The sequence below is a fragment of the Pantherophis guttatus genome, chromosome 16 (assembly GCF_059756535.1).
Source record: "Pantherophis guttatus breed Tessera chromosome 16, ASM5975653v1, whole genome shotgun sequence".
In the NCBI taxonomy this organism is placed as follows: Eukaryota; Metazoa; Chordata; class Lepidosauria; order Squamata; family Colubridae; genus Pantherophis; species Pantherophis guttatus.
Genome location: NC_142078.1, coordinates 18,893,231 through 18,919,428, shown reverse-complemented (window position 1 = coordinate 18,919,428; position 26,198 = coordinate 18,893,231). Strand labels below are relative to the sequence as shown.

General features: G+C 44.4%; 1 protein-coding gene across 22 annotated transcripts in view; it reads right to left on the bottom strand.

Moving 5' to 3' along the window:
* The window catches only part of FNBP1 (formin binding protein 1), a 62,003-nt gene that overhangs the window by 13,190 nt on the left and 22,615 nt on the right, over nt 1-26,198 (bottom strand). For 7 of the 22 annotated variants that reach the window (XM_087879592.1, XM_087879593.1, XM_087879596.1 and 4 more), the window contains exons 4-10: nt 25,678-25,825; nt 23,575-23,637; nt 22,369-22,473; nt 15,011-15,139; nt 12,497-12,643; nt 11,405-11,599; nt 8,195-8,377 (exon numbers count right to left, since the gene is read on the bottom strand). In XM_087879592.1, coding sequence (XP_087735718.1) covers nt 8,195-8,377; nt 11,405-11,599; nt 12,497-12,643; nt 15,011-15,139; nt 22,369-22,473; nt 23,575-23,637; nt 25,678-25,825 — 970 coding nt within the window. Of the gene's footprint in view, nt 1-5,354; nt 5,445-8,194; nt 8,378-11,404; nt 11,600-12,496; nt 12,644-15,010; nt 15,140-22,368; nt 22,474-23,574; nt 23,638-25,677; nt 25,826-26,198 lie in introns of all 22 variants that reach the window. The other 15 variants (XM_087879609.1, XM_087879604.1, XM_087879607.1 and 12 more) reach the window with 4 other exon arrangements.

Below are 26,198 nucleotides of genomic sequence, written 5' to 3'. Positions count from 1 at the left end.
AGAAGGAAGGAAGGAGGGAGGGAGAAAGAAAGGGAGACAGGGAAAGGAGGGAGGGAGGGAAAGAAGGAAGGAAGGAGGGAGAGGAAAAAAGGGATGAGAGAAGGAAGGAGGGCGGGAAGGAAGGGAAAAGGAAAGAAAGAAAGATAGATAGATAGATAGATAGATAGATAGATAGATAGATAGATAGATAGATATAAAATTATTCAGTGGCAGTGTGAACTGTTTAATTCACTTTCTTTCTGTCTGGAAGCTTGGGGAAAAAAGTATTTAGCTTCTAGGTAGGAAGTGAGGAAATTAAACATCTCAATATCTCTTATTCCTTCCAACTCCATGACGATATTCTGCACCCAGTTTGAGCATCGGGGCGTTCAAAACTGGAGTTTGGTGCACAATAAAAAAAAAAAAGAAGACAATTTGGCCTGAAAAGAATGTAAACTCTTTTAATCCACCTCAAACTCCAATGAAGCTGTCATTTAAAAAAAAAAAAACAACTATTCTCCCAAGGATGTAAATAAAATTTTTTATTAATTCATAGCCTAAAAACCTCACTAGAATGCAGAGATGGAAACTGATAGCCTAGCCTTAGAGGAACCAAAAATAAATGGATTGTTATTACATAAAACAATTAAAACTCCAGCTTACTGATGTGTTACTAAAGACTTTTTACTGCCATAGTTCAGAACAGTGCAATTTTAGGGTTTTTGATCTGCCAGTAAAAACCTTTTTTTAACAGACTCAGAAATACGGCTTCCTGTCCTGGATTTTAAAATAGGTCAGATTAATATCCTGCTGAAATGTCTAAAAATAAATGCTGGGAGTAAAAGAAACTCTAAAAATAAACAAACCTTTTCTCTGCATGTAATGAGTTAGCACATCAGCGTATTTTTAATTTATCCAAGTGTATCAGAATGGTAAAAAAATAAATAAACAAAAAAAAAAAACCCAGAGCCCAAACTGGAAACCTGTAAATCTACTCCAGTCTCTTCTGAATGTTATCTTGTTGCTCTGGACTTTAAAAAAGGTTTTAACTCCCTTTTGCTTAGTGGAACAATTCTTTCATATTTCCACCCAGGGATAATTTCTCTATCTTTTTACACTCCACCAGAATTTAGAGCTAGAATTCCAGTTTTATACGCAGCTTTTTCTCAAATTTTCTCATTCCCCGTGAATTGGTCCCAAAGAAGACTAATTCCCAGGAACTGGGAATTGTAGTCTCCTCTTAGATCTGGAAGAAGGTCTACCTCCTAGGGTTGTTGGTGTCAGAAAAACAGGAATGGTGCGTTATGTTTGCTGGATTGAATTGTGCCGCGTAAATCTAAATAACATAAGTCAGCCAGGTGACTGTGAGTTCTAGTCCTGCCTTAGGCATGAAAGCCGGCTGGGTGACTTTGTGCCAAGAGGTGGTAAATTCTAGTTCCAAATTAGGCATGAAAGACTTTGGCCTAATCACCAGGAGACGGTGAGTTCTAATCCTGCTTTAGGCATGAAAGCTGACTGAATGACTTTGGACCAGTTCCTCTCTCTCAGCCCAGGGGGGAAAATAGGAGGAGCATTAGACGTTTGCTACATTTGAGTTGTTTATAAATAATAATAATAAAAAAAAATAACAAAGGTAGGACATAAATAATAAATAAACCACCTAAGGCATGGATCCATTCCCTTAGCGTTTCCAACTCTGCCTGGCAAGCTGCAACGTCACCTTTGCCCCCCCCCACCCCGCACTTACCTGAAAACACCCCCCCCCCCGAAGGTTGAAACTCCCTGCAAAATGCCGTTTTATCACGGCGTTTTGCATTTAAAAAAAATAAAAATAAAATTTGAATAAATGCAATCAACATCTTGCAGAAGACAGAAGGGTGAGCCCTTTCGGTCCCTCTCGCTCAACCCCCGCCCCGCAAAATCCTGGCATCTCCTTTGCTGTCCACCCCACCCCATCCCACCCCCATGACTGTGAACGTCTACAAAGACACAAGGCTACTACACATCTCCAACAGCTACATGCAGACTATAAAATCTACGGGAGGGATGGATGCCAGAGGAAAACGACATCCCTCCGAGAGAAGCATGCGCTATGAATCAAAGCTGGTCACTCTCTAGACAGGGGGGGGAAAAAAATACAACGCCAAAGCTACGGATTTTGCCATCCAACAAGGCCACTCTTTGAACGGTCACTCCAGAGATGCTACGGGCTGGACCACACATATATATATACAGCATATCTACAGCTTACAAAATGAGGCGGGGGTGGGGAACGGAGAGACAAAGGAGGAAGGGGGGGAGAAATGAGAACAAAAGGTATTGTTTTGCAGAGGGGTTGGGTTTCCTGATTTTTGCCATTATTATAATTACTATTATTTTGCATCTACGGTGGAGGCTTTTTAAACTGTCAACATGACTGCCCAAAAGGTTCCAAAAAGTTTCTTCAAACTTTGCGTCAGCTCTGGAGGCCATCTTTTTCTTCAGGGGGGATGAATTAAGAAAGTGGACCTCCAGATTCTTAGGTGGCTGAAAGTAAATATATATATATATTTACTCTTATGGAATTTTAATGACTTCAGAGCGATTTAAAAAAAAACCGAAATGCTTTGCTGTTATAGAAGTGATAGCAATGGCTCAGGTGTAACTTAAGCATGTAAAACTGAAATATTGAGGCTGCATTTTATTATTTTTATTTTACGGCGCTGAAAAGAAGTTGGAAGTTCATGCTTTTTTTTCATAACAGAGTAACAGCATGGGAAGGGACCTCGGAGGTCTTCTAGTCGAACCCCCTGCTCAGGCAGGAAAGCCCTACACCGTTTCAGATAAACGGTTGCCCGATCTCTTTTTAAAAACCTCCTATGTTACTTCTTTTCCCACGCTTCTCTTTCTCCCCTTTTCCCCCTTTCCCCATTATCTTCATTTGTATTTTTTTTTTTTTAATTTGATTTATATGCCGCCCTTCTCCGGAGACTCAGGGCGGCTCACAATGTGCTCAGCAATATTTACATTATGAGAATTTGAATACAAATTATATTTTTTAAAAAACCTGGTCTGATTACTGTAAAAGAAAAAATAATTAAACTTTTGTTCTAGGGATTGGGCTGCGGTTAATTTTTTCGAGAATTCCTTTAACTTTTGCTTGTGCTACTGACCCAGACAATTTTTAGCCTGGTGGGAAAACCGGCAGTGTGGAAAAGGTATAAAATAATATCAAAGTCCTTTCGATCCATGATGGTGAACCCTATGGCACACAGAGTCCTCTCTGTGGATACGTGGGCCGTCACCAGCTGCTTTTCTGGTTTCTGGTGTGCATATCGAAGACCAGCTGGCTGGCGCACACACACATGCACATACACAGATACGTGCGCACATGTTCCAGTTTGGGCACTCGGTGCCAAAAAGTTTCGCCGTCACTACTTTAGATCCTCTTCTTCAGAAAAAAAAAAAAACCATGCCTTTGTCAACTTTGACCCCTTGAAGAGGTGTGGACTTCAACTCCCAGAATTCCCCAGCCCGCTGCGGAATTCTGGGAGTTGAAGTCCACACCTCTTCAAGCGGCCAAGGATGTAACCACAAGCAGTAAATTCAAGAATAAAATTCCTTTGCGCCTTTTCCAACCATATCCCCTACTTCGTTTATTTGGGGGGGGGTTCTCCCAACCGATGGCCGTTTGCGATGGATTCCGGAGAAGAAGGGGAGGTGGGGTCAGGCTCTGATTTCCCACAAAGCCCCCTTTTCTTGAACCTGGAACAAGGCAATAACCCTCCGGGGGCTCATGTTGTCAGGATGCAGCAGAGGGAGCCGATGGAGGGGAAGCCGCAAGCAAAACGATAAACAGGCGGCAGCGCATGGAGAAGCCGGTGGATCTCGGTGTTACTGGCACGTGGCAAACCATGACCCTCGTTTACAGCGGGCAAGAGGGCGGACAGTGAGGCCAAGATTGAAGAACCTCGTAAGGCACAAATATATATATATATATATATTATATATATATTCTGCATCGGAACGGGGAGGCTCGGCGGAAAAATGGAGCGTAGGACGGGAGCATCTCCCCTCTTCAAAAGGTCATTTTTGGAGCAAGGCAATTTTGCCAAACTTTTGGCGCGGGGTTCACGAGCCAGAGCCTGCTGCCCGCTGCAGTGAAACTCCCTTGTCCAGCTCTCTGGGTGAGAACAAGCCTACTAAGGAGACGATTTAATTACAGGTAGCCCTTGCCTTACGACCGTTCGCTCAAAGTTATGACGACACTGAAAAAAAAGTGGCTTAGGACCATGTTTCACACTTATAACCACTGCCGCGTCCCCGCAATCAAAATTCAGACGCTTGGCAAATGACTCCTATTTATGACAGTCGCGGTGTCCCTGGAGGAGGGGTGGGGGCTTACACGATCCCCTTTTGCGACCTCTAGACCGAGAAAGCCGGATTCACTTAACAACTTTGTGACTAACTGATTCACTTAATAACCGTGGCAAGAAAGGTAACATGGGGGCAAAACTCAACACCTGTCTCGGTTAGCAACATAAATTTTGACCGTAAGTTGAGGACTTCTTGTAAATATAGCCTCAAGTCATGTGTCGGACTCAGCCTGACTACTTTCCTGTTTTGTTCCAACTTCGTGGTGGTGTTTATGAAGCTACCTTCCATGAGGATTTGCCCCTTCTGATCCAACAGGTTCAAAGAATCAGAGGGCTGCCAGGGAGAACTCAGAGGTCTTCTAGTCCAACCTCCTGCTCAGGGAGGAAACCCGGTACCATTCCAGACAAATGGCTTTCCAGTCTCTTCTTCAAAACCTCCAGGGATGGACCACCTACAAATTCTGGTGGCCAGTTGTTCCACTGATTAATTGTTCTCACTGTCAGCAAACTCCTCCTTAAGGTTGTGAGAATCCAACCGACATCCACATCAAGCCAATCTCTATAAACCTGTATAGAAGTCCCAGAAATCGCACCGCAATTAAATCCAGATGGATTAGCATCATTAATATCCATATTCACCCCAGTTTACAGCTCTACCAAATGGACAATTTTTTTTGCTTCTTTTATCTTCAAAGAGAGTTTCACTGCAGCGGTCATTCTGCCTCTTTAGTGGCCACGTTCGCTTTTTTTATTCCCCGCCGTTCGCCAGAGTTGCTTCGGGTTTCCCCCCGAATTTTTATGATTTTGTAAATTGCAAGGCAACACAGCACATGCCCTGGGGTGTGAAGGAAGGAAGCTGCCCCTCCCTTCAAGATTTGGGTTTTTTTGGGGTTTTTTTGCAAACTCCTGGGGTTTGCCAAGGGTCGAATTGGACCTTGGAGATAAGCCCACGTCCTCCCTTTGCGACGTTGCAAAGACGTCAGTGGTTGCGCCGTCCGTCCACACATCCACGGGACTTACAATATACTCCCTAGCCTCCACGGCATAGGTGGCTCTGCCTAATCGCCTCTTCATGTGTTCTTTGTCAAAGTATAAAGATTGAGACTGTTGCTGAACCAGCAAAAAGAAAATACAGGCGTTAAAAAGAAAGGAGGGGGAAGAGGAGGAGCAGAAGGAAGAACGAGAAAAAATAAAATAAAAGAGACCTACATTTATTCCTCCTGCAGCAATAAGGGTTACTCTGGAAACTCAGGAGTCTCCAACCTTGGCAACTTTTTTAAGACTTGTGGACTTCAACTCCCAGAATTCCTCTGAGGGATTCTGGGAGTTGAAGTCCGCAAGTCTTAAAGTTGCCAAGGTTGGAGAGGCCCTTGCTCTAGCTGGAGTGTGATGAAAACAACTAAACAAAAAAGGATAATTTGAACTGCGAGACGGTTAACCAGGAATCGCCTACTGTAAGAGGGTGGCCAGGTTACGAACCGACACAGGTAGTCCTCGGGCTTATGACCAGGAATCAGGACGCCCAGGGCTAAGCCATACAGTTGTTAAGTGAGCCATGCCTACTGCAGACAACGGGTTGATTTAATGACCATGGATTTCCCTTAATGGCAGTTGGGAGTTTGCGTGGCATTGACTGAACGACCACCGTAAAAAAAACACCAGGTCATAAAATCAGGTTGGTCACGGGATGACTCACTTAGTGACTGTACTTCTGGGCTCAATTAGGGTCGTAAGTCGAGGACTGCTTGTATCGGCCCTCCAGGTCTCAGAAAAGAGCTGAGAAAGAGAGAGGGGACACAGAGGCACCCCCTCCCCGTGAAGCATTTAAGATGAGAAGCATTTAAGATGAGAAGTATTTACTTTGGATGCAAATTCAGAGCAGAAGTCTTGATAATCCAGAATCCAAGGAGCAGGAACAGAGAAAACAGCTATCCCAGGGAAAAAAAAAACACCTAGCTAAAAAATTAACTAACTAACTAACTACTAAACTACTAAACGGTCACTAACCCCGATTCCGTGCAAAGCTTCTAAGCTACTACACTGGACATTTAAACACAGTAAGGACAAACGTCATCATAGATTTGATCCACAAACTAGAATTGAAGAACGGCATTGCATTAAACTGCATTTTGTAAACTTCTCCACGTTGGCTTAGTAGTTAGATGACTTTAGAAAACCCATCTGGCTGGCTGTCATCACAAAAGGAACCGAAATGTTCAATTTAGTGAATTTTCACGATTGCTTCCTGGGCTTGAGTTCTCTCTTATGAGGGGCTTCTGAATGTCTAATTCCAAGCCAGAAAACTGAATAATTAATCCAGTCACAGGATAATCCCAAGGGTCCCCCCCTCAATTAATAATAATAATAATTTAATACCCCTCGCATTAAAAAAACTACCCTGACAGGCTAACTTTTTAGAGACGGGGAGTTTCTTGGAGTTTTGGAGAGATTGTTTGACACTGAATTATAATCCATCCAATTTAAAAGTGGCAGTTTTCAATATCCCGTTCTACAAAACACCAGCTAGTTGTTTAATCCCAAATAAATGAAATCCACATTAAATTTTTCCAGCTTGGGTGGGGTTTCAGAGGGCGTGAACATCCTAACACGAAAAACAGCCCACATACAGTTTATTTCACTTTTCTTTCTAAATATGCCAAGCACCTACCGGATTTCTTCCGCAGGGAAAAATAATCACACGCTATTAATCTGCAAGCAAACCAGGGCTGAAATAATACTAAAATAAAATCAACATCCCAAAAAGCTGAAAAAAGGAAGAAATGAATTTATTTTTTTAAAGGCATTTGCAGCAGGCGGATTGGGAAAAAAGTATTCATTTGGACCATCGCAGTGTGATTGTGGACCCACAACGCACAACATCGAGAAAAGAATCAAAAGTAAAACATGGCAAATGATTAAAAATACATTTTCGGGATGCAAAACAGGTAAGATAATTATATGGGGAGGGGAAGGAGTCAATAACATCCACCAGAACCGAAACCACAAAAATTCAAATGGAAGGTCACTGAACAACAATTTGCGACAAATTGTAAAAAAAAAAAAAAAAAGGGGCCCCCATTGCATTGCAACTTTGAATGGTCACTAAATGAACAGTCGCAAGTCCAGGACGACCCTGACTCTAGAGACACTGACTGTTTCGATGGCCAAACAGAGTAACAGAAAAACAGAATTGGAAGGGAACTTGGAGTCCGATCTCCCGTTAATTAAACTCTCCATTCCCTCCCCACTCCTGGGGAAAGGATACTGCAAAATCCCCATTCCCTCCCCATTCCTGGAGTCAGCCAGAGGTGACATTTGCCGGTTCTCCAAACTACTCAAAATTTCCGCTACCGGTTCTCCAGAACCTGTCAGAACCTGCTGGATTTCACTTCTGCTCCAGAGCCCGAAGAGGGCAAAGAGCACCCCCCCCCACTGTGGTGCAGGAGGCTGACTTGGCCACGCCCACCATGGACACACCCACCATGGCCACGCCCACCCAGCAACCGGAGCAGAGAACCGCTTGCTAAAATTTTTGACCACAACTGGACACAGGATTCCAGGCGTAGCTTCCCCAGCGCAATCTCAAGCGGTCCTATCATTTTCCCGTGTATGCAAAGATCTGTGTGACTTTTCTTTGTGGTTTCACCGTGGGGGTTTTTGACTCCGTGTCGAGATTCTAATTCTCGGCATCTTCCCTTGCCGAGCTACGGGTCTGGCACACACACACACACAGTATGGCCCTCTACAAGGAAAGAAGGAAGGAAGGAGGTATACGTAACCCTCGGTTTCCCCAAACGTCACAACAGAACGTGCAATGGAAAAGGAGAGGAAAGCTGACAGACACAACCCAGAGAACTTACCCCGCGCTTTAGGCTCCTGAAGCAGTGGATTTTGGGTTTGGAGGTCATGAACTCGTTGAAGCGATGGGAGAGGGGCTCCTTTGGCTGCTTGGGGGACTGAGGGCCATTTGGAAGAGCAGAAGGCGAGGCAGAGGAAGGGGGCAGAGGAGGAGGCTGATAGGGGGGTGTTAAAAGGGACATAAGCTACGTATAAGAGATGGAGAAGTGATAGAATTAAAAAAGAAAACAAAACAACAACAACACAATGAAATCAAAAGGTTAAAAAAACCAAACCTGGAACGAAATAAATAATAAATAAAGCACAGAGCACGCACGCAAACGCACACAATAAAAAGCCAAACAAATTTACAAGCACCAAAAGGAAAAATTGATAAGTGTGGAGGGGGAACCCCCAAAAAAACCCCTGCTGAAATCATATTTCGGAAGAATTCCTCCCAAGAAAAGCCACAAACGTAGGCAAAGGAAAGCAAAAAACAAATTGCTGACGTCATGGGGCTTTTTAAAAAAAATAATAATCAGGAAAGCAAAGCAGAAGGTGGCTGGGGGGTGGGGGGGGAAGAGAGAAAGAAAACGAGAGGAGTGGAAAGTACCCTCGTCTTGAAGAAAAGGTTTTCCCAAAGGAAAGCATGATCAAAAAGCAGCTTTGTAGTTAAGTGGTTAGGATGCTGGGGTGCCTTGCCATGCTGCATGCAGAAGGAAGAAGCTAAGGTGGGACTAGAAAGAGAGAGTTTCCCCAACCTCCACTCCCAATTAAGGTGTTAAATAAATGGGAAAGAATATTTGTAGCTCAGGATTGAATTGTGAGGTCCTTGGTACTCTCTCAGCTTGGCGATTTTTTCTTGCAGACGTTTAATGACCCAACTAGGTAACGCTATCAATGCTGGTGAGTGTGGCTTGCTCCCTGTTTATATATAGTAGCTCCTAGCTTGGTTGTTTTCTTGCAAACGTTTCATGACCCAACTAGTGGACATCAAGTTAGAATGCAGCATTGCAGGCTAACTCACTCTTCACTGCCAGGAATTTAATTCTGACCGGCTTCCATCTTTCCAAGGTCGATCAAATGAGGACCGAGATTGTTGGGGGCAATATGCTGACTCTATCAACTGCTTTATAGTGCGCTTTGACGGCTGTCAAAGCATTATAAAGTGGTATATAAGTCTAAGTGCTATTGTGATTGCAATCAACAGTGTTAGAATGTAGCTAGCTCCTTTTAGCACTGATGGTGTTACCTAGTTGGGTCACGAAATGCCTGCAAGAAAACAACCAACCTTAGACAGGGAGAGAGAGTCATACTCATAGCACTGATGATGTTACCTAGTTGGGTCATGAAAGTTCCTGAAGGTGTCCATCCCCAGGTGAGTGAACATCAACTCCCCAAATTCCCTAGTGAATATGCCATAAGAAGATGGACTTCAGACGGTGGACTTCAGTTCCCAGATTTTTTCCAACCAACATTTGGTCTTTTTGAGAATTCTGGGAATGTTCTCCAGAACTACGAATTCTCTTGGCTGTTTCATTGTGGCCGAGAATTACGAGAGTGGAATATCCCTGTACTGTTTCAAGAAAACCATTGGTGGACATCGAAGAACGAGATGCAACCACAAACATCCATAAAGTGAAGGTCAAGTGACACGTGTGAGGACCAAACTCATCCTACACCCAACCTGTAGGCTGTAATCACGTAGAAGGCAAAGAAGGAAGAGAGAAACCTACACCTGCGGAAGTGGTGTCAACCCAACACAAGATGAAGAACCCAGGAGCATGCCTTGTTCATGCTTTGATCATGCTGGTGATGAAAAGGAGAAGTTGATGCATGTGAAGAGTGTTAGAAGCCTGCTCATCCCAAACATTTGCTACCCTGCCCCAAAACGCTTGCCAAGAAGTACTCAACCGCAAATGAGACATGAAAGCCAGGCTAAACTTCAAAAGAGCTGGTCTTCTTCTCATTTTTCCCATATCTCAATATCGTTTTCAGGTGCCACGGACAAAGGAAAAGCCACCCGTTGGGTTGAAGGACCCATTGCTGTGGTCCATCAGCTTCTGGCTTCCTCCTTTGCAAAGGTACCACCCCCCAAAAAACTGATGTGGACAGCGGAGCAAATGTTTAGCCAAAAGATTGATTCATCGATCATGCAGGTTGAGGACATAAATCGTGTTTCCTATAGTTGGACTGGGAAGGATGAGCTTCTAATGAAGATGCTTAGGTCCTCCAGCGCAAATCAACAATGGAGAAATTGAGTTTCTCTTTCCCTAATGATTGAATTAGCTGGAGAGGGTTGAGCAATGGAACCAGAGAAGCAACTGAGGCAGGCATGGAAAAAACAAAAAAAAAAGAAGAAGAAGGGACAGCAATTATTTAGAATTGAGCAGGAAAGTCTGGAAAAAAAAAATACAGGAAGTCCTTGACTTACGACAGTTCATTTAGTGACCGTTAGAAGTTACAACGGCACTGAAACTTTTTATGACTGTTTTTCACACTTTTGACCACTGCATCATCAGCATCATGTGATAAAAAATTCAGATGCTGGCAACTGACTTGTACTTATGACGGTTGCAGTGTCCCGGGGTCACATGATCCCTTTTTGCGACCTTCTGACAAGCAGAGTCAAGCCAGATTCACTTAACAACCATACGATTCAGTTAAACAAATGCAATGATTCACTTAACAACGGTGGCAAGAAAGGTGGTAAAACATGGCCAAGACTCACTTAACAAATGTCACACTTTAGCAACAGAAATTTGGGGGCTCGATTTTGGTCGTAAGTCGAGGACTAGCTGTAACCACCATGGCGAAGATAACAACTGAAATAGAGCCAAAACTAACTTTAAACCAATTCAAATCAATTCAGCATTAAAAGCTAAACATAAATTATAATGAAAAAGAACCATAATTTCAAAAAAAAAAAAATGCATCGAAGAAATTAAAAAAGGAAAACCAAACAAACTTTGCCAATGAAAAGAAAAAAAAAACTGTTACATTAAATTTCAAACAGGACCATCAGCTATTAGTTCTTAGAAACTAATTTCTATTTAAAATAAAAAAGAAGAAGAAGAGAGAAAGAGAGAGAAAAAGAGAAGAAGAAAAAAACACACTTCACTGCTGGGATTTCAAACAAAAAAAACTCACAAGTAGCAAAACTACTGTACAAAAAAGTGTGAACCACTAGGCCAAAGTGTGCACAGGAGGAAAAAAAAAAAAGTAATATATACCTTGTTTTTTTTGATGAATGGCCATAATTTGCCCTTGGACTTGCTCGAAAATCTGGATTCGGATTTGCTCTCTTTGGAGTTCGAGAGACTCGATTCGGAAACGGCTCGCTTGATTGGCTGAGTGAAGTCTTCGAAGTCAACGTCTCCCGGGGGCTCAAATCCGGATTTGAAGGCATCGATCACGAGCTGAGAATCCTGGATGGGAGACACACACAACGGCAGAAAACAGGGTCACAAACTGAGGATCTTGGACCACAAGAACTTTTTTTTTTTTACAAGTTTTATTTGTTTTATTTATATCACATTCAATTTTCATCAAACTGCGTGCGTACAATTACATTGAAGTAGTCATAATACAACACTTGGTTGTGGTATGCATCACCATCATATTGATAATATACTAACATAACAATATAATAACAATAGTACTTAACATCATCTTCTTTAACAACTCTCCCTTTAACATTTCCTCTTTTTATATCTCCTCCTTTCTAACTTCTGTTTGTTATCTAGCCATTGAGAAAATGTGTTCCATATAAAATAATACTCAGTTTCTTCCTTGTCTTTAATAATAAGCGTTAATCTATCCATTTCTGCGCATTCTAATATTTTCTTAATTACCTTCCCCTCAACGGTCCCTAAACGAATGGTTGTAAGTAGAGGACATCCTATAAGTTAAAGGGGATAAAGGATGCACTTCCTTAAGTATAAAAAGCTTTCAAGGAAGGAACCAAATCTGACTCCGTTTGAAAGCAAACATGGTTTACACCTGATCATCTTCATTTAACAACCCCATAATCCCTTGCGGGGCGGAGTCTGGGCAACTGAATGGAGCTGAGTGTTTACTGGCCGGATGCCTTTCCTGTCGCCAATGCGGAGTTTTGTTCAGCACATATATTCTCATCGTGCCCAGAGAGAGAAATATCTGCCTCTACCTAGGATCGAACTCACAGCCTCCTGATTGTGAGTCGAGAGCTCCACCTCTAGGCCACTGGACCACTCTAATGGTTTATGCCTGATGAATAGGGTTAAATATCTCCTTCTCCGAAACCCAGGTTTGACTCTCGGTCTTGAAGGACGCTGCCCACTTACGTGTTTTGGGTCAATGGAATCCACTGCCTTGGTGATCTCATCCAGGCACTTCCCGATGATCGGCGTCACCTGACGATCCACCTCGGCAAACGTTTTCATGGATTCCCCTATTCTGATGATCCGTCTCTCTTCCATGTCTTGGATTTTCTGGAAAGAGGAAGGAGCCACAGGTTAAAAATCTTCCAGGGATCTTCCCCGTCCTTGTAGCAACCTCATTAAGTGAAGTCTAGAGACAGTCACACCTTCTAGGAGAAAACCCAAAAGGCGAGTAAGTCAACACCAACACCAAAATGGGACTCACCGAAAAGTGAGGGGGAAGGTAAAGTTATTCTAGAGAGCCTGGTGTTCACAAAAATAACTCCAAAGGACCAATAACATTGTTCTCTGTAAGCTGCCCAGTATCATTGACCGAGATGGGCAGCTACAGAAATTGAATAAATTAAAAATAAATAAAACAAACAGAATACCTCCCCAAACATTCCAATTAGAACCCAGCTCAGAGCTAATGTATATAAACAGGGATCAAGCCATGCTCACCAACACTGATAAAGTTACCTAGTTGGGTTAAGAAATGTCTTCAAGGAAACCACCAAGCTCAGAGCTATTGTCTATAAATAGGGAGCAAATCCCATATTCACTAGCACTGATGATGTTACCTACTTGGGTCATTAAATGTCTGCAAGGAAACCACCAAGCTCAAAGCTACTGCCTATAAACAGGGAGCAAACCCCAGACTCAGTAGCACTGATGATGTTACCTACTTGGGTCATTAAATGTTTGCAAGGAAACCACCAAGCTCAGAGCTACTGCCTATAAACAGGGAACAAACCAAGTTCTCCATAACCAAAGTAACACAACTCTATCTGTTTATCTGGATGAAGAGGCAGTACAAACACACACTCCACCAAAGTTTTGGGCCCAAGGATGCATCCCAACAAATCAGTCACGTTTTTCTCCAATTTATCCAGGAAGCTATTGTTGAGGGACTTTCACTCCCAATGCAGCGGCGTATAAAACCCAGCATATCCCAGTTCCTGCGTTTCCTAATTTCCTTCTGCAACTGGTTAGTGAAAGGCAGAGAACAATTCCTGGAAAAAAAAACCTCCACGCAGGGAGGTTATTTTTCAAAATTAAGAAGCTGTTCACACCAAATTCTTCTTACGACAGGTTTGGGAATTTTCCATTCCACTTTTGGTCACAGAGAGAAACGGCTGCGATGAGTTTTTAGGAGGCAAGGAAGATGACCAAAAAAAGAAGAATATAGAAGCTGGGGTAGGAAGTATCAGATTATTACACATATTTGTTTGTTTAGGACATTTGAAAGTTCCAGCGTGTGCGTTCTCCCGTGCTTTGGAAACACAACTACAGGAAATCCTCCACTTACGAACACAACTCAGCCCTGTTGCTAAGCAAGACGGCTGTTAAGTGAGTGTTGCCCCATTTTACGACTTTTCTGGCCACCGTTGTTAAGCGGATCGTTGCATTTGTTAAGTTAGTACCGGGGTTGTTAAGCGAACTTGGCTTCCCTGTTCCCAGAAGGTCGCAAAATATGAATCGGTTGCCGAGCTGTCTGAATTTGGACCAGGTGACCAGGAGACGCTGCAAACTCATTTAACAAATGTCTCACTTCGCAACAGAGATTTGGGTTCTCAATTCCGGTCGTACGTCGAGGACTGCCTGTGTTTACAGTGTCCTGTAAGTCAGTTTCCAACAAGCAAAGTCGATGGGGGAAGTTGGATTCACTAAACAACCTTTTGACAACGGTCACACAACCAATTCTTGGCTTGGGAAAAATCAAAGGCAGAGCTTCGGCTGGTTCAACCTGGCACCGGGTTGCCCCATCCGTGTTGTGCCTCTCCAGCTGCAGAGCGGCGAGTGACAACGGCGCGACAAACAAGGATGTCAACACAATGACAGCTCTGGAGTCTTTTAGACAACAGGCAGCTGCGTCGCTCCCGAGTCTGAATTCCTGCCAGAGTTTGTTCATTCAGATGGTGCAAAAAAACTAGCCGAAGATCACGGAGACGTAGGGTTGCCTTCAGACAGATCATCCTCGGACCGTTCATTTAGTGACTGTTCCAAGTTACGACGACACTTGGAAAGAAAGTGACTTATGTCCATTTTTCACACTTACGACCGATGCAGCATCCCCGTGGTCACGTGATCAAAATTTGGACCCTTGGCCACTGACTCACCTTTATGACGGTCGCAGTGTCCCAGGATGGGCATGTCCCATGATCCTCTTATGCAATCTCCTGACCAGCAAAATCAATGGGGAAGCTGGATTCACTTAACAACCATTGTTGTTATTAACTTAACCACGGCAGGGGTTCACTTAACCACCGTGGCAGGAAAGGTTGTAAAATGAGGCAAAATTCACTTAACAACGGTCTCGCTTAGCCACAGAAACGTTGGGCTGAAAACGGTGGCCATACAGTCCAGGATTGCGTTGTCTGCTGCAGAAATAATTCGGAGAAACCCAAATTGCGAGAGGTTGCAAAGGAGGAGCCTCACCTGGAAAATATTGGGGATATGCGTGTGGTAATGCTCTCGTTGCTCGTGGTTGAATTTCTGTAACGTGGACAGGTACTCTCCCTTGCTGTCTTCGGCCATCTGGTGACGGAGCTGGGCTTGCTGGCGTGCCTGGAGAAGGAGGAGGAGGAGGAGGAGGAAGAGGAGGAGGAGAAATGGAAAATGTGACAAGGTCTCCACGAACTGGACACTTGGCGGATGCTTCCGCAGAGATTTTGCACCAGTTTCTGAGGCTGCCCCCCATCTCGCAAAGCAGCTTGGGAAACAAGGGAGGGATTGCAAAAGACCCCAGAAAGAAGCAGAAACTGGCTAAGAAAAAAGGGAAGAAAGTCCGTTCGGTAGTTAAGATGCTGGACTAGGAACCAGGAGGCTGGGAATTCTAGTACCATTTTACACGTGAAAGCTGGGTGAGTGACTTTGGGCCAATCACTAGAAGACGGTGAGTTCTAGTCCCAGCTTAGCCATGAAAGCAATTTTGGGTCATTCACCAGGAGATGGTGAGTTCTAGTCCTGTCTTAGCTTGAATGCCAGCTGGGTGACTTTGGGCCAATCACCAGGAGACCGTGAGTTCTAGTCCTACTTTAGGCATCAAATCTAGTTGCTTGACTTTGGGCCAATCACCAAGAGACAGTGAGTTCTAGTCCTGCCTTAGCCATAAAAGCAGCTGGGTGACTTTGGGCCAATCCCTAGGAGACTGCGAGTTCTAGTCCTGCTTTAGGCATTGAATCTGGTTGCCTGACTTTGGGCCAATCACCAGGTGATGGTGAGTTCTAGTCCTGCTTTAGGCGTGAAAGCTGGCCGGATGACTTTGGGCCAGTCTCTCCCTCTCCCTCTTTCTCCCCAACCCACCTCACAGAGTTGTTGTGGTGAAAAGAGGAGCAGAAAAGATGATTAATATGTTTACTACCTTGAGTTACTGGCAGGATTAAAAAAAAACAAAAAACCCCAATTTAATGTGCAGAAGGGAACTTAGTGCCTCTTTAAAAGCAGGAATTAGTTAAATTATTTCCTGCTGGCAACTGGCGCTGTCTTTGCATAAATATTTTCCATCAACAATCCCTTTTGTAAGTCAGCTCCTCCGCCCACCTCTGCCTTTTAGCAAGATTTTTCACCGTCTGGCGTTCATTTCTCAGCCCACTTGGTTCGGTTGGCGCTCTCAGCCTCCCTCTCATCTGCTTCCCATCAAATGCCTTTTTTATCCCCACCGCCCTGGAACTCGGCTCCCGTTTGCAGCCCAGATGTTGCAGCCTGCTTTTGAGAAGGACCCAGGCTCTGGGGAGGAATGCCAAGGGTGGAGAAGGCACCCCTGCACGCATGCAGAATGCATTCTTTTGCCATTCGGAAGAATCCCCCTTCTGCTTTTTAAAAAAATAAATAAATAAAACGGAGGGCCATTCTCCAGCGAAGAGGAGAGCTGGGTCTCCTGGCAGCCCTTATTTGGTGAGATTTTGGAGAAAGGGAGGGCTTGAAAATCTGTCGGCTTTCCTCCAGAGGCCTCCCTGACTGCTTAAGGTTGCATTCAATCCCAAGGGAGGCATGGAGAGAAGGAGGGAGAAGAAGAAGAAAAGGGGGGAAAGTGGAATGAGAAAAGGAGGAGGAGGAGGAGAGAAGAGAGAAGAGAAAAAGAAGGAGAGGAAGAAAAAGAGGCAAAGAGAAAGAGGAGGGGAGGAGGGAGAAGAGAGGAAAGGAGGAAGAGGAGAAGAGGAGGAAAAGGAAGAGGAGGAAGGGAGGAGAAGGAGGAGGAGAGAAGAAAGAGGAGGAGGAGAGAAGGAGGAGTGGAAGAAGGAGGAAGAGGAAGAAGGGTGGTAGTAGTGGTGGAGGAGGAAGAAAGAAGAGGAAGAGGTGGAGGAAGAAAAAGAGGAAAAGAAAGAGGAGGGGAGGAGGATGGGTGTAGAAGAAGGAAGAGAAGAAAGGAGGGAGGAGAGGAGGAAGAGGAGGAAAAGGAATAGGAGTAGGATGGGAGGAGGAGAAGAAAGAAGAGAAAGAGAGGGGGAGAAAAAGAGGAAAAGAAGAGGAGGGGAGGAGGAGGGGTATAGAAAGAGGAAGAGGAGGACAAGGAAGAGGAGGAGGAGGGGAGGAGAAGGAGAGAAGAAAGAAGAGGAGAAGGAGGAGGAGGTGAAGGAGAGAAAGAAGAAAGAAGAGGAGGAAGGGTGGAGGAGGAGAGAGGAAGGAAGACGAAGAGAAGAAAGCAGGAGGGGAAAAGCCTGAAAGGAATTCTCAAGCACTCTGAGAACCATCAGGAAAAAAATCAGAAGCTTCTTTGCGAAAGGCTGCAAAATGGATTTTGCTGCAGTGTTAAAATGTGTTAAAGGAAACTTTGCTTCCTTGAATTTTCTCTGGGAAAATGCCCTTTGGGAGTGCTCCAATCACAATGCGTGAATTGGGGGTGGGGGAAAGAATGGACAGAATGCAAGTATTTAATGCAGTCAGAACCCACTACAGGCAATGCGTTAGAATGCAAGTATTTTTTTTAAAAAGCATGCAATTCTTATAATCCACACGTGCTCGGAATCCACATATGTTCATTATTACCAACAGAGACAAATATTTTGGTTTCTTTCACTTTTTTTGACATTAAATCCATCCTGTTTCCTCATCGGCCTGCTCTTTGTTTTAATTAAAGGTTCCTGCACATGACAATCTGCAGAAATTTCCATGCGACGTAATTTTACTCCCTCGTTTTTTTTGCACACAATTTTCTTTTCCCCTTATATCCCACACTGGCATACATTTTTGACTAATATCTTCCTTTTTCCCCCCCCTCTCTTTTTCTGCTCGATGTTGCTGAATTTTTTTTAAAAAGTGCATGGAAGTCCTGAAAGAATTAGGAAATTGACAAAAGAATGAATTTACTTGGAGAGCTCGGCCAGCTAAACAATATTGCATTGAACCATATCACTTGGGAGATATAACTACCTCCCTACACTCAGGGAAGTAACTCATGCAGGGAGACACTGAAGAGCTTCCTCCTGGGAGGAGCCCCTTCCCTACATCCTTACACTCAGAATAGCAACTCTTGCAGAGGCACAATGGAGAGCTTCCTCACAGGAAGAACCCTTTCCCTACATCCCTACACTCAGGGCAGCAACTTATGCAGAGACAAAACATAGCTTCCTCACAGGAGGTGGCTTTTCCTACATTCCTAAATCCCAAATGGTAACTCACACAGAACCACTGCGGGCAGAAGCATAAAAGTGTTGCAATTCCATCCCTCTTGAGAATTCCTGGACAAAACTGGCTCTTAGCCTCTCCTTCTAATTTATGTCTTTTCCATCTTAAGTCGAAGAAAGTGCCAAGCCTGGTTTTGCAAAATCTATTCCCTCTGCATCCCTTTCCAGATTCCAGAAACTGCAAAAATGTCAATAAATAGATTTATTTATTTTTTTGTTGGTTCCCTACAAACAACCTCTCCCTACAAAGGAAAGCCAAGGGGGGGGTATCCTCTTGCAAGAGGCTAATTCCGGAGAAGCACAGCTGATCTACAAAGAATAACAACCCAAAATCATCTCCAGGCTCCTGCTGAAATTTGATTTCCAGCTTAAAGTCAGAAAGGGTTTTTCCTTTTTTTTCGGTGTGTGACCCTCCCTCTTCCAGGCCAAATCCTGCATTGTACTTTGGCCAAACCAGCTGTGCATCCGAGAAGATAAACAAGGCCAGAACAGGAGAACAAGACATGCCAAGTTCTGTTTCAAAAATAAACTGGATTAGAGGAGGTTTACTCTCACTCTTGAATGTTTTTTTTTTAAAATTCAACTTTTGGACTTCAGCTTCACGCATCCACCAAGGTAGAGTCACGTCTCAATTCTGCTAGCATCGGGTACACCCAAAATTATCATACATACATACGTACAATGAAAGGGCTGGGAAGGACTGACAGTATTTGATAAAAATGACCCAACACGCCCTGGTACACTTTTATCAGTGAGTTCACACACACCTCTGAGTTAAAAATGCAATTTAGCTTTGCTGTTCTGGCATTTGGAGAACCGCTAGCCAATTCTGAGTTGAAGTGTTCCAACGTTTGGCTTGTTTTTTTTAACTTATGCAGAATACAGTATATAGAATGCAGACTAACAAAGAGTTGGAAGGGACCTCAGAGGTTATCTAGTCCAACCCCCTGCTCAAAGCAAGAGACCCCAATATCATTCCGGACATGATGGCTAACCCAATCCATCCAAATTCCAGGACCCCGTATCTCCCGTGGAATTCAAATCCCCTTTTTATAAAAGCAACTTGCCTTTATTTTTCTTCGTAAAAATAGTCAGGGTGATGATCATTCAAGATAATCATCTCTTTGTGGGGGCTTCAGAATGCAGTTTGGGAGGCGGGCGTTTGCAATTGTGTAGATAGGTGTGCAAGGGCAGTGGATGGACCACCCAGGAGGGAAAATAAATTTCCCTGTATTTTCCATGGAACTTAAATTCACCCTTCCCCACCCCTACCGAGGCTGGATTTTGCTGGGCTTCAGAAGAATGATTCATCTTTTTTTTTTTATTTATTTAAACCTGATGCGATTGCCTGATACGGCAACTGGATATGTTTTGCCTCTGGTTTTAGATCAAGGGGTTCCCTGGCGGCTCGTTTGGCCGGTTGGGAGTATTTTAAACAAACACATAATTTAAAAAAAGAAACCCTCGTGTTAGGAAGTGGGGTGCTTTCGGGAACAAGAAGAAAAATAACAACATGGTGTGGCCCCCAAGAGCCTGGGATTAACCGCTTCTGAAGAGTGTAATTGAGAAATTCAGAGACAGAATGGGATAAGTAAGTTTAAAAAAAAAAAAAATCCCTGCAGGTTGAAATCTAGCACAACAAACCTCGGCAAAGAGAAACGGAGCACAAGAGAACGCAAGTTACTTTTAGAACGTTTTCAGATTAGTTAGAACTTTCACAGCTCAACAAAGATGGATTTCACACACCCCTCCCAAAAGCTGCTCTCTTTGGAAGTGAGCAAAAAGATCCCCAACGCCAAAGGGGCACGGAACGCTGTTCCCTTCCCACCAAAGGGGGTCCCTATTTTTCTTCTTGCATTTTTTAATGTGCTTTCGAACTGCTAGGTTGACAGAAGCTGGGACAAGGAAAGGGAGCTCACCCCATTACGCAGCACTCGGGATTCGAACCGCTGAACTGCCGACCTTTTGATCGACGAGCTCAGCGTCTTAGCCACTGAGCCACCGCGTCCCTTTTAGTTAAACTATGAGACCTACCCAATTCCTGCAGCCGTTGTCAGCCGGCCAAAGGAGAAAGAGCAGAAGGGAGGGAGTGTCTACCCTTCCCTGCACGAGTTTCCCCAAAATGGTAAAAGAACCGAAGCCGGAGCTAAAAGAGAATCTGCTCACTTTTCAAGCCCGTCACAATTTTTTTTCACACGGCCAACAACGTTCGTTCTTCCTGCCCAGGTTGGGAAAAGCCAAAAAAAAAAATTCAGAGAGAGGGGGAACTTGAAAGAATGGATCGTGTTATCAAATAAATCGACCACGAAATGCACAAAATCTCCAGATTTCTTCCTATAGGGAGCCCTCCCCTTGCGACGGTTCGTTTAGTGACCGTTTGAAGTTGCAACGGCACTGAAAAAAAGTGACATGTGGCCGTTTCTCACACTTAGCGACCATCGACTTTGCTTGTCCGAAGCTGGATTTGCTTAACAAGAGCAGGATTCACTGCAATAATTGACTTAACATCTGTGGCAAAAAAAAGGTCGTAAAATTGCCTGCGACTCACTTAACAACCAGCTTGCTTAGACACGGAAAGCGACAGCGAGATCCGATTGCCGAAAACAAGATCAACCAATCAAACCCGGCCAAGCTAACTAGCCCTATCCTGGCCAGCTCACCGAAACGCAACATATTTTAGCTTTCTGCAACTTTTATTTTAGCTTTCTACAACTCAAGGGAGCTGCCTCCAGAGGCTGGGAAATCTCCTGCCACAGGAAGGAGGCAGCCAAGCCGAGGGAAAGCCAGAAAACCAACGGCTGCTAATAAAAGGTAGAGGTTGAAAACAACTTGGTTGCGTCATCCTAGGAAGGCCGAGTTAGCGCTAAGATAGAGAGAAAAAAGAGGGGGGAAGAGAGAGAGAAGGAGAAAGAGGGGAGAAAGAGAGATGGGAGAGAGAAGAGAGACAGAAAGACAGATGGGAAAGAGAAGAGAGAAGAGAGAGAAAGAAGAGCAGGGAAGAGAGAAAGAAAGAGAGAGAAAGAGAAGAGAGATAAAAAGAGGACAGAGAAAGAGAGAATGGAGAGAGAGAAAGAGAAGATAAAGAGAGAGAGAAGGGAGAGAGAGAAACAGAAGAGAAGGGGAGAGAGAGAAAGAAGAGAGTGAAAGGGAAGACATAGAGAAAGGAGAGAGAAGAGAAAGAGAGAGAAAGAGAAGAGAAAGAGGAGAGAGAGAGAGAGAGAGAAAGAGAAGAGAGAGAAAGAGAAAGAGAAGAGAGAGAGAAAGAGAAGACAGAGAAAGAGAGAGAGAAGGGAGAGAGAAAAAGAGAAGAGAAAGAGAAGAGAGAGAAAGAGAGAAAGGGAAGAATAGAAAAAGAGAAGAGAGAAAAGAGAAAGAGAAAGGAGAGAGAGAGAGAGAAAGAAGAATAGAGAAAGCGGAGAGAGAGAAGAGAAAGAGAAGAAAGAGAGAAGATAAAGAGAGAGAGAGGAGAGAGAGAAACGAGAAAGAGAGAGCACCAGAAGCAACCACAGTGGCAGCAGCCCCGTAAATAAACAATGTGCTATTCTGCACCGCAATTATGTAAGCTCCGCATCACATGTCCCCAGCCATGCAAAGAAAGGGACTTAAGACTTAACGCACTTCACAAAAACACACACACACACACACACACACACACACACACACACAGTTCTCTCGGGCCAGGGACACGTCATGTGCCCACCAGGCACGGACGGGGTGGCGTCGAACGTCCAGAAATCCCCAATTTGACGGGTGCCAAGACAAGGGACGGCTCCCACGAGGCTTCCAACAAGCAAAGTCAAGTAGGGGGGGGAGGGGAGATGGATTCGCACAATGACCGTGTGATTCGCTTAACGGCCGCACTGATCAAAAAAAAAAAAGTCATAAAACGGGACACGGCTGACTTAACAACCACTTTGCTCCGCAGCGGAAAATCTGGTCCCAATTGCAACCGTTAAGAAGGACGAGCAGTAATTGCAAGTTGCAAAAAAAAAAAGGATCCGTAGACAGTCTCCTTACTCAAGGGGGGGGGTTGGACTAGATGACCTCCAAGGTCCCTTCCGACTCTTGCTATTCTGCGACCAAAATCGAGCAAAACGAGTTTCTCTCTCTTTTTGTGTGTGCGTGTCTCTCTCTCTCTCACACACACAGACAAACCCCAATCCTTCTTACCTTCTCGACATCTGCTTTCGTGACGTTGATGTCCGCGTCCATCTTCTCGAAGTATTGTTGCGCCCGGTCGGCTTCTTTGCAATCCCGTTCGAATCGTCGCTTGCTCTGGAGAGGGAGGGAAGGCCGAGAGTTAGCATGTCCTAAAGGGCCAGGCATGGCTAGAGAGTTCTTCGAAGTTAGTTCCGTGCTTGGCTGTTTTGTTTTGAATTTATTTATTTATTTTTTAAAAAAGAAGGGAGCTGCTGAGGTTTGGGGGATCTCAGACTGCATTGACGATTAAGAGACAAAAAAAAAAAAAACATACGAAGAACAGTGGCAGGATTTGGGTTTGGCCAGTCTAGAGAAAAGGAGGACTAGGGGAGACGTGATAATATTTGAGGGGCTGCCACAAAGAAGAAGGGGTCAAATTATTCTCCAAAGCACCAGAAGGCAAAACAAGTAACGATGGGAGCTAACCGAGGAGAGAAGCAACCTGGAATTAAGGAGAAACTTCCTAACAGTAAGGACAATTAACCAGTGGAACTGCTTGCCACCAGAAGTTGTGGGTGCTGCATCCTTGGAGGTTTTTAAGAAGAGACTAGGACAGCCATTTGTCTGAAATGGTATGGGGTCTCCTGTTTGAGCAGTGGGGTGGACTAGAAGACCTCCAAGGTCCCTTCCACCTCTATTCTGATTGATTGGGTCTAACAATGGTTTTACAGGTCGTCCTCGTTCAGCGGCTGCCTCATTTAGCGACCGTTGACAGTTACGGCAACTTTACAACCAAACCTTGTGCCGTCCCTCTCTTCACTGTGGTGGTTTTTTTGGGATAGTTTTAATATTTCAATCCGCGTAGTTTTCATATTTTTATTATTTTCCTATTTTGTCTTTTTATCATCTGCAATAAGTCGCCCGGAGTCCTCTTTTAAGGGTGATTGGCAGCATACATTTTTTTTAAAAAAAAAAAGATCAATCAATAAAACAGATAATAATTACAACCTTCGCTGGTCTGTAAAGCCAAGGAAAGCAGACGTCAGACCCGTAAGCACCGTCACGGTTTCATTTAGCAACCGCTTTGCTTAATGACCGAGTTGCGGGTCCCAGTTGTGATCCCTCCGGAAGTCATTGATGAGTGGAACAAGCCAACATCCTTTAGTTATCAGGCAGACTTTTACAAACAACCTAGAACTGTCAAACCTAACATAGAACGGAGTCCTCCGCGCTTACCGATTCCAGCTGTTTCCAACAGGATTCTATGTGTTGTTGCGCTTTCCGTCCGTCGTGAAAATGCTGGAAGGAAGAATTCACAATGTCTTATTTTAAAACAAAGGCAGACTTGGGTCAAAAGAGGCAAATTTAATGCCGTTTTTATGATTGAAGGTAGCCCACGACTTACAAACATTTGTTCAGCAATCGTTCAAAGTTACAAGGCCCCGAGTGAGTAAGAGACGTCTCCTGCCCGTTCATGTCTCCCTTCAGTCAACCGCATCATTGGCCATTCTATTTTGAGCGCAACGTCCTTCACACCACAGAACGGGGAGGACCAGAGAGAGGTCTTTGGAGAGCCACCCAGACAGGAGAACAACCCTTAATGGATCTTCTGGGCACCCGGCCAGAGAAGGAATACCCTTTGGTTGAAGGGTGAAGTTGTCTTCTGAAGGGCTGGGGAGAAACACTCGGGGCCATCTGAGGAGACCGTGTCCTTCTCCCAAACCATCAGCTGCTCCTCACAAACCAGCATCTCCTGATGCTCCCCGTTCTGTGGTGTGAACAGGGAGCATCGCACCATTTGCATTCACCGGGTCATCTGAGTCACAAATCTCTTTTTTTTAAGATCTGTCATTACTTGGAACGTTTGACCGGTCGTAAACCGAGGACTCCCCGTAGCGATGGGAAAGGAGGAGGCACAGACAGAGGGAATGACTGTGGACGCTAAAATCTCTACTTCCCTTCCCTTCCTTTTCTTCTCAATGCCTTTTGTTAGCATCCAGACAGACTGATTTCTTTCTGCTGTATCTACGTCAACACCCTGACCTCAGCTGTGGAAATGTCAGGGATCTCCAACTAATTTGGGGCTGGGATTTAAAAACAACAAAGATACCCAGGCCTGGGGCAGTGTGAAAATTGCCCACCCACTCACCCACATGTCTGTGCAAACTCAGACGGCTGCAGTTTTTTGGAGGCCTCAAAAACAAGAGAGAGAGGAAAAAAGAGAGATTATTTTTTGTCCTGGCAAAGCAGAAAAACCCCAAACGAATCAAAGTTGGGTTTTTAATGATCTCTCTCTCTCTCTCTTTCTGTCTCTTGGGCTTTTTCTGCCCTGAGTAAGTAAGCCCGACGTATCAATTCAGATTATAACCCAGACCTCAGCATTCCCTCTTCTAGCCAAAGTTAATTGCAGGTTTTGCCAAGCCAGCCTTTTGCTCCTTGCCAATCTCGAAAACGTTCGTTTCTTTTCCTCTGCATCCTTCCGAGCAGATCACACCGACGATCTCAATCCTTGAGGTGGAGCCCTCGGCGGGCAACATCCGATGCGTTATTTATATTTTGTGCCAAGGAAACAACGGGACGCTGATGTTGGCAGAAACACCCGAGGGGGAATTAAAAGTCCCAAGAGGAACCACCTGCTTTGCTTCGTTTGCTGGCTCAGGAGATGTTTAGATGGTCTTGTCAAGAAATTAAATGACTGTACAGCCATGAGGAGCCCTGCGTGCTTGTATGTCAAGTTACTAGTCCATAAAGTCCTTCCTTCTGCCCACTCCTTCCTTCCTTCCTTCCTTCCTTCCTTCCTTCCTTCCTTCCTTCCTTCCTTCTTTCTCTTCCTCCCATCCATCCATCCATCGATTCCTGCCTTCACCTTCCTGCCTTCTTTCTTTCCCTCCTTCCTCTTTCCCTTTCTTCCCTTCCTCCCTTCTATCCATCCATCCATCTATCCCTGACTTCTCCTCCTTCCTCCTTCCTCCTTCCTCCTTCCTTCCTTCCTTCCTTCCTTCCTTCCTTCCTTCCTTCCTTCCTTCCTCTCTCTCTCCCTTTCCTTCCTCTCTCCCTTTCATCCATCCATTCCTGACTGGCTTCCTTCCTTCCATCCCCTCCCTCCTTCACACTTTCCCTCCTTTCATCCTTCCTTCCTGCCCTCCTTCCCTTCCTGTTTCAACTTCTCCTCAAGCAAAATTTATTAACGTGATGGTTAAGATTCCCAGAGTTGGGCGGCATTTACATATATTAAATTAATTGTTCCGCTTTTCATCAGCTGCCCAAGGTTTCCGCTATATTCAGTTCGTTCAATTCATTGCAAAGAAATCAGAAAGTTTAGGGGAAAAACTTCCTTACCGATTTCCTTTCCTGCTTGAGTTCTTGTACATAACGGGCTAACTCCATGGTGATTTGGGAAGTCATGTTCTCTGAAATGACCTCGTGCTGACCGGCGTAATCGTTCATTTCGTTCAAAGTCGCCAGGAAAGCTTGACAAGATGAATACCTAAAAGGGACAAAAAAAAATAAAAATAAAAATGGAAACTCAAAAGCACTTTTTAAAAATCATATTACTTTTCGATAGGTTGGACTCGTTCCGTCATTCCTAGACAGCATGTAGAACATAGAGAATCATAAAGCTGGGAGGGACCTCAGAGATCTTCTAGTCCAACCCCCTGGAGGCCTGTTAAATGCAGGCATGCGTTAAACCAGAGCTTCCCAAACATTTTCCTTCATTACCAAAATCACTAATCAGAAAGTCTTATCAAGCTTTGAGGATCTTCCTTCAGCACTGACGCTGAACAAACAGTCGTTACTCAAGGAATATCTGTATTATGAAGGCAAGTTTAGTGAATGACTTTGTCATTTCCCTGGAAATT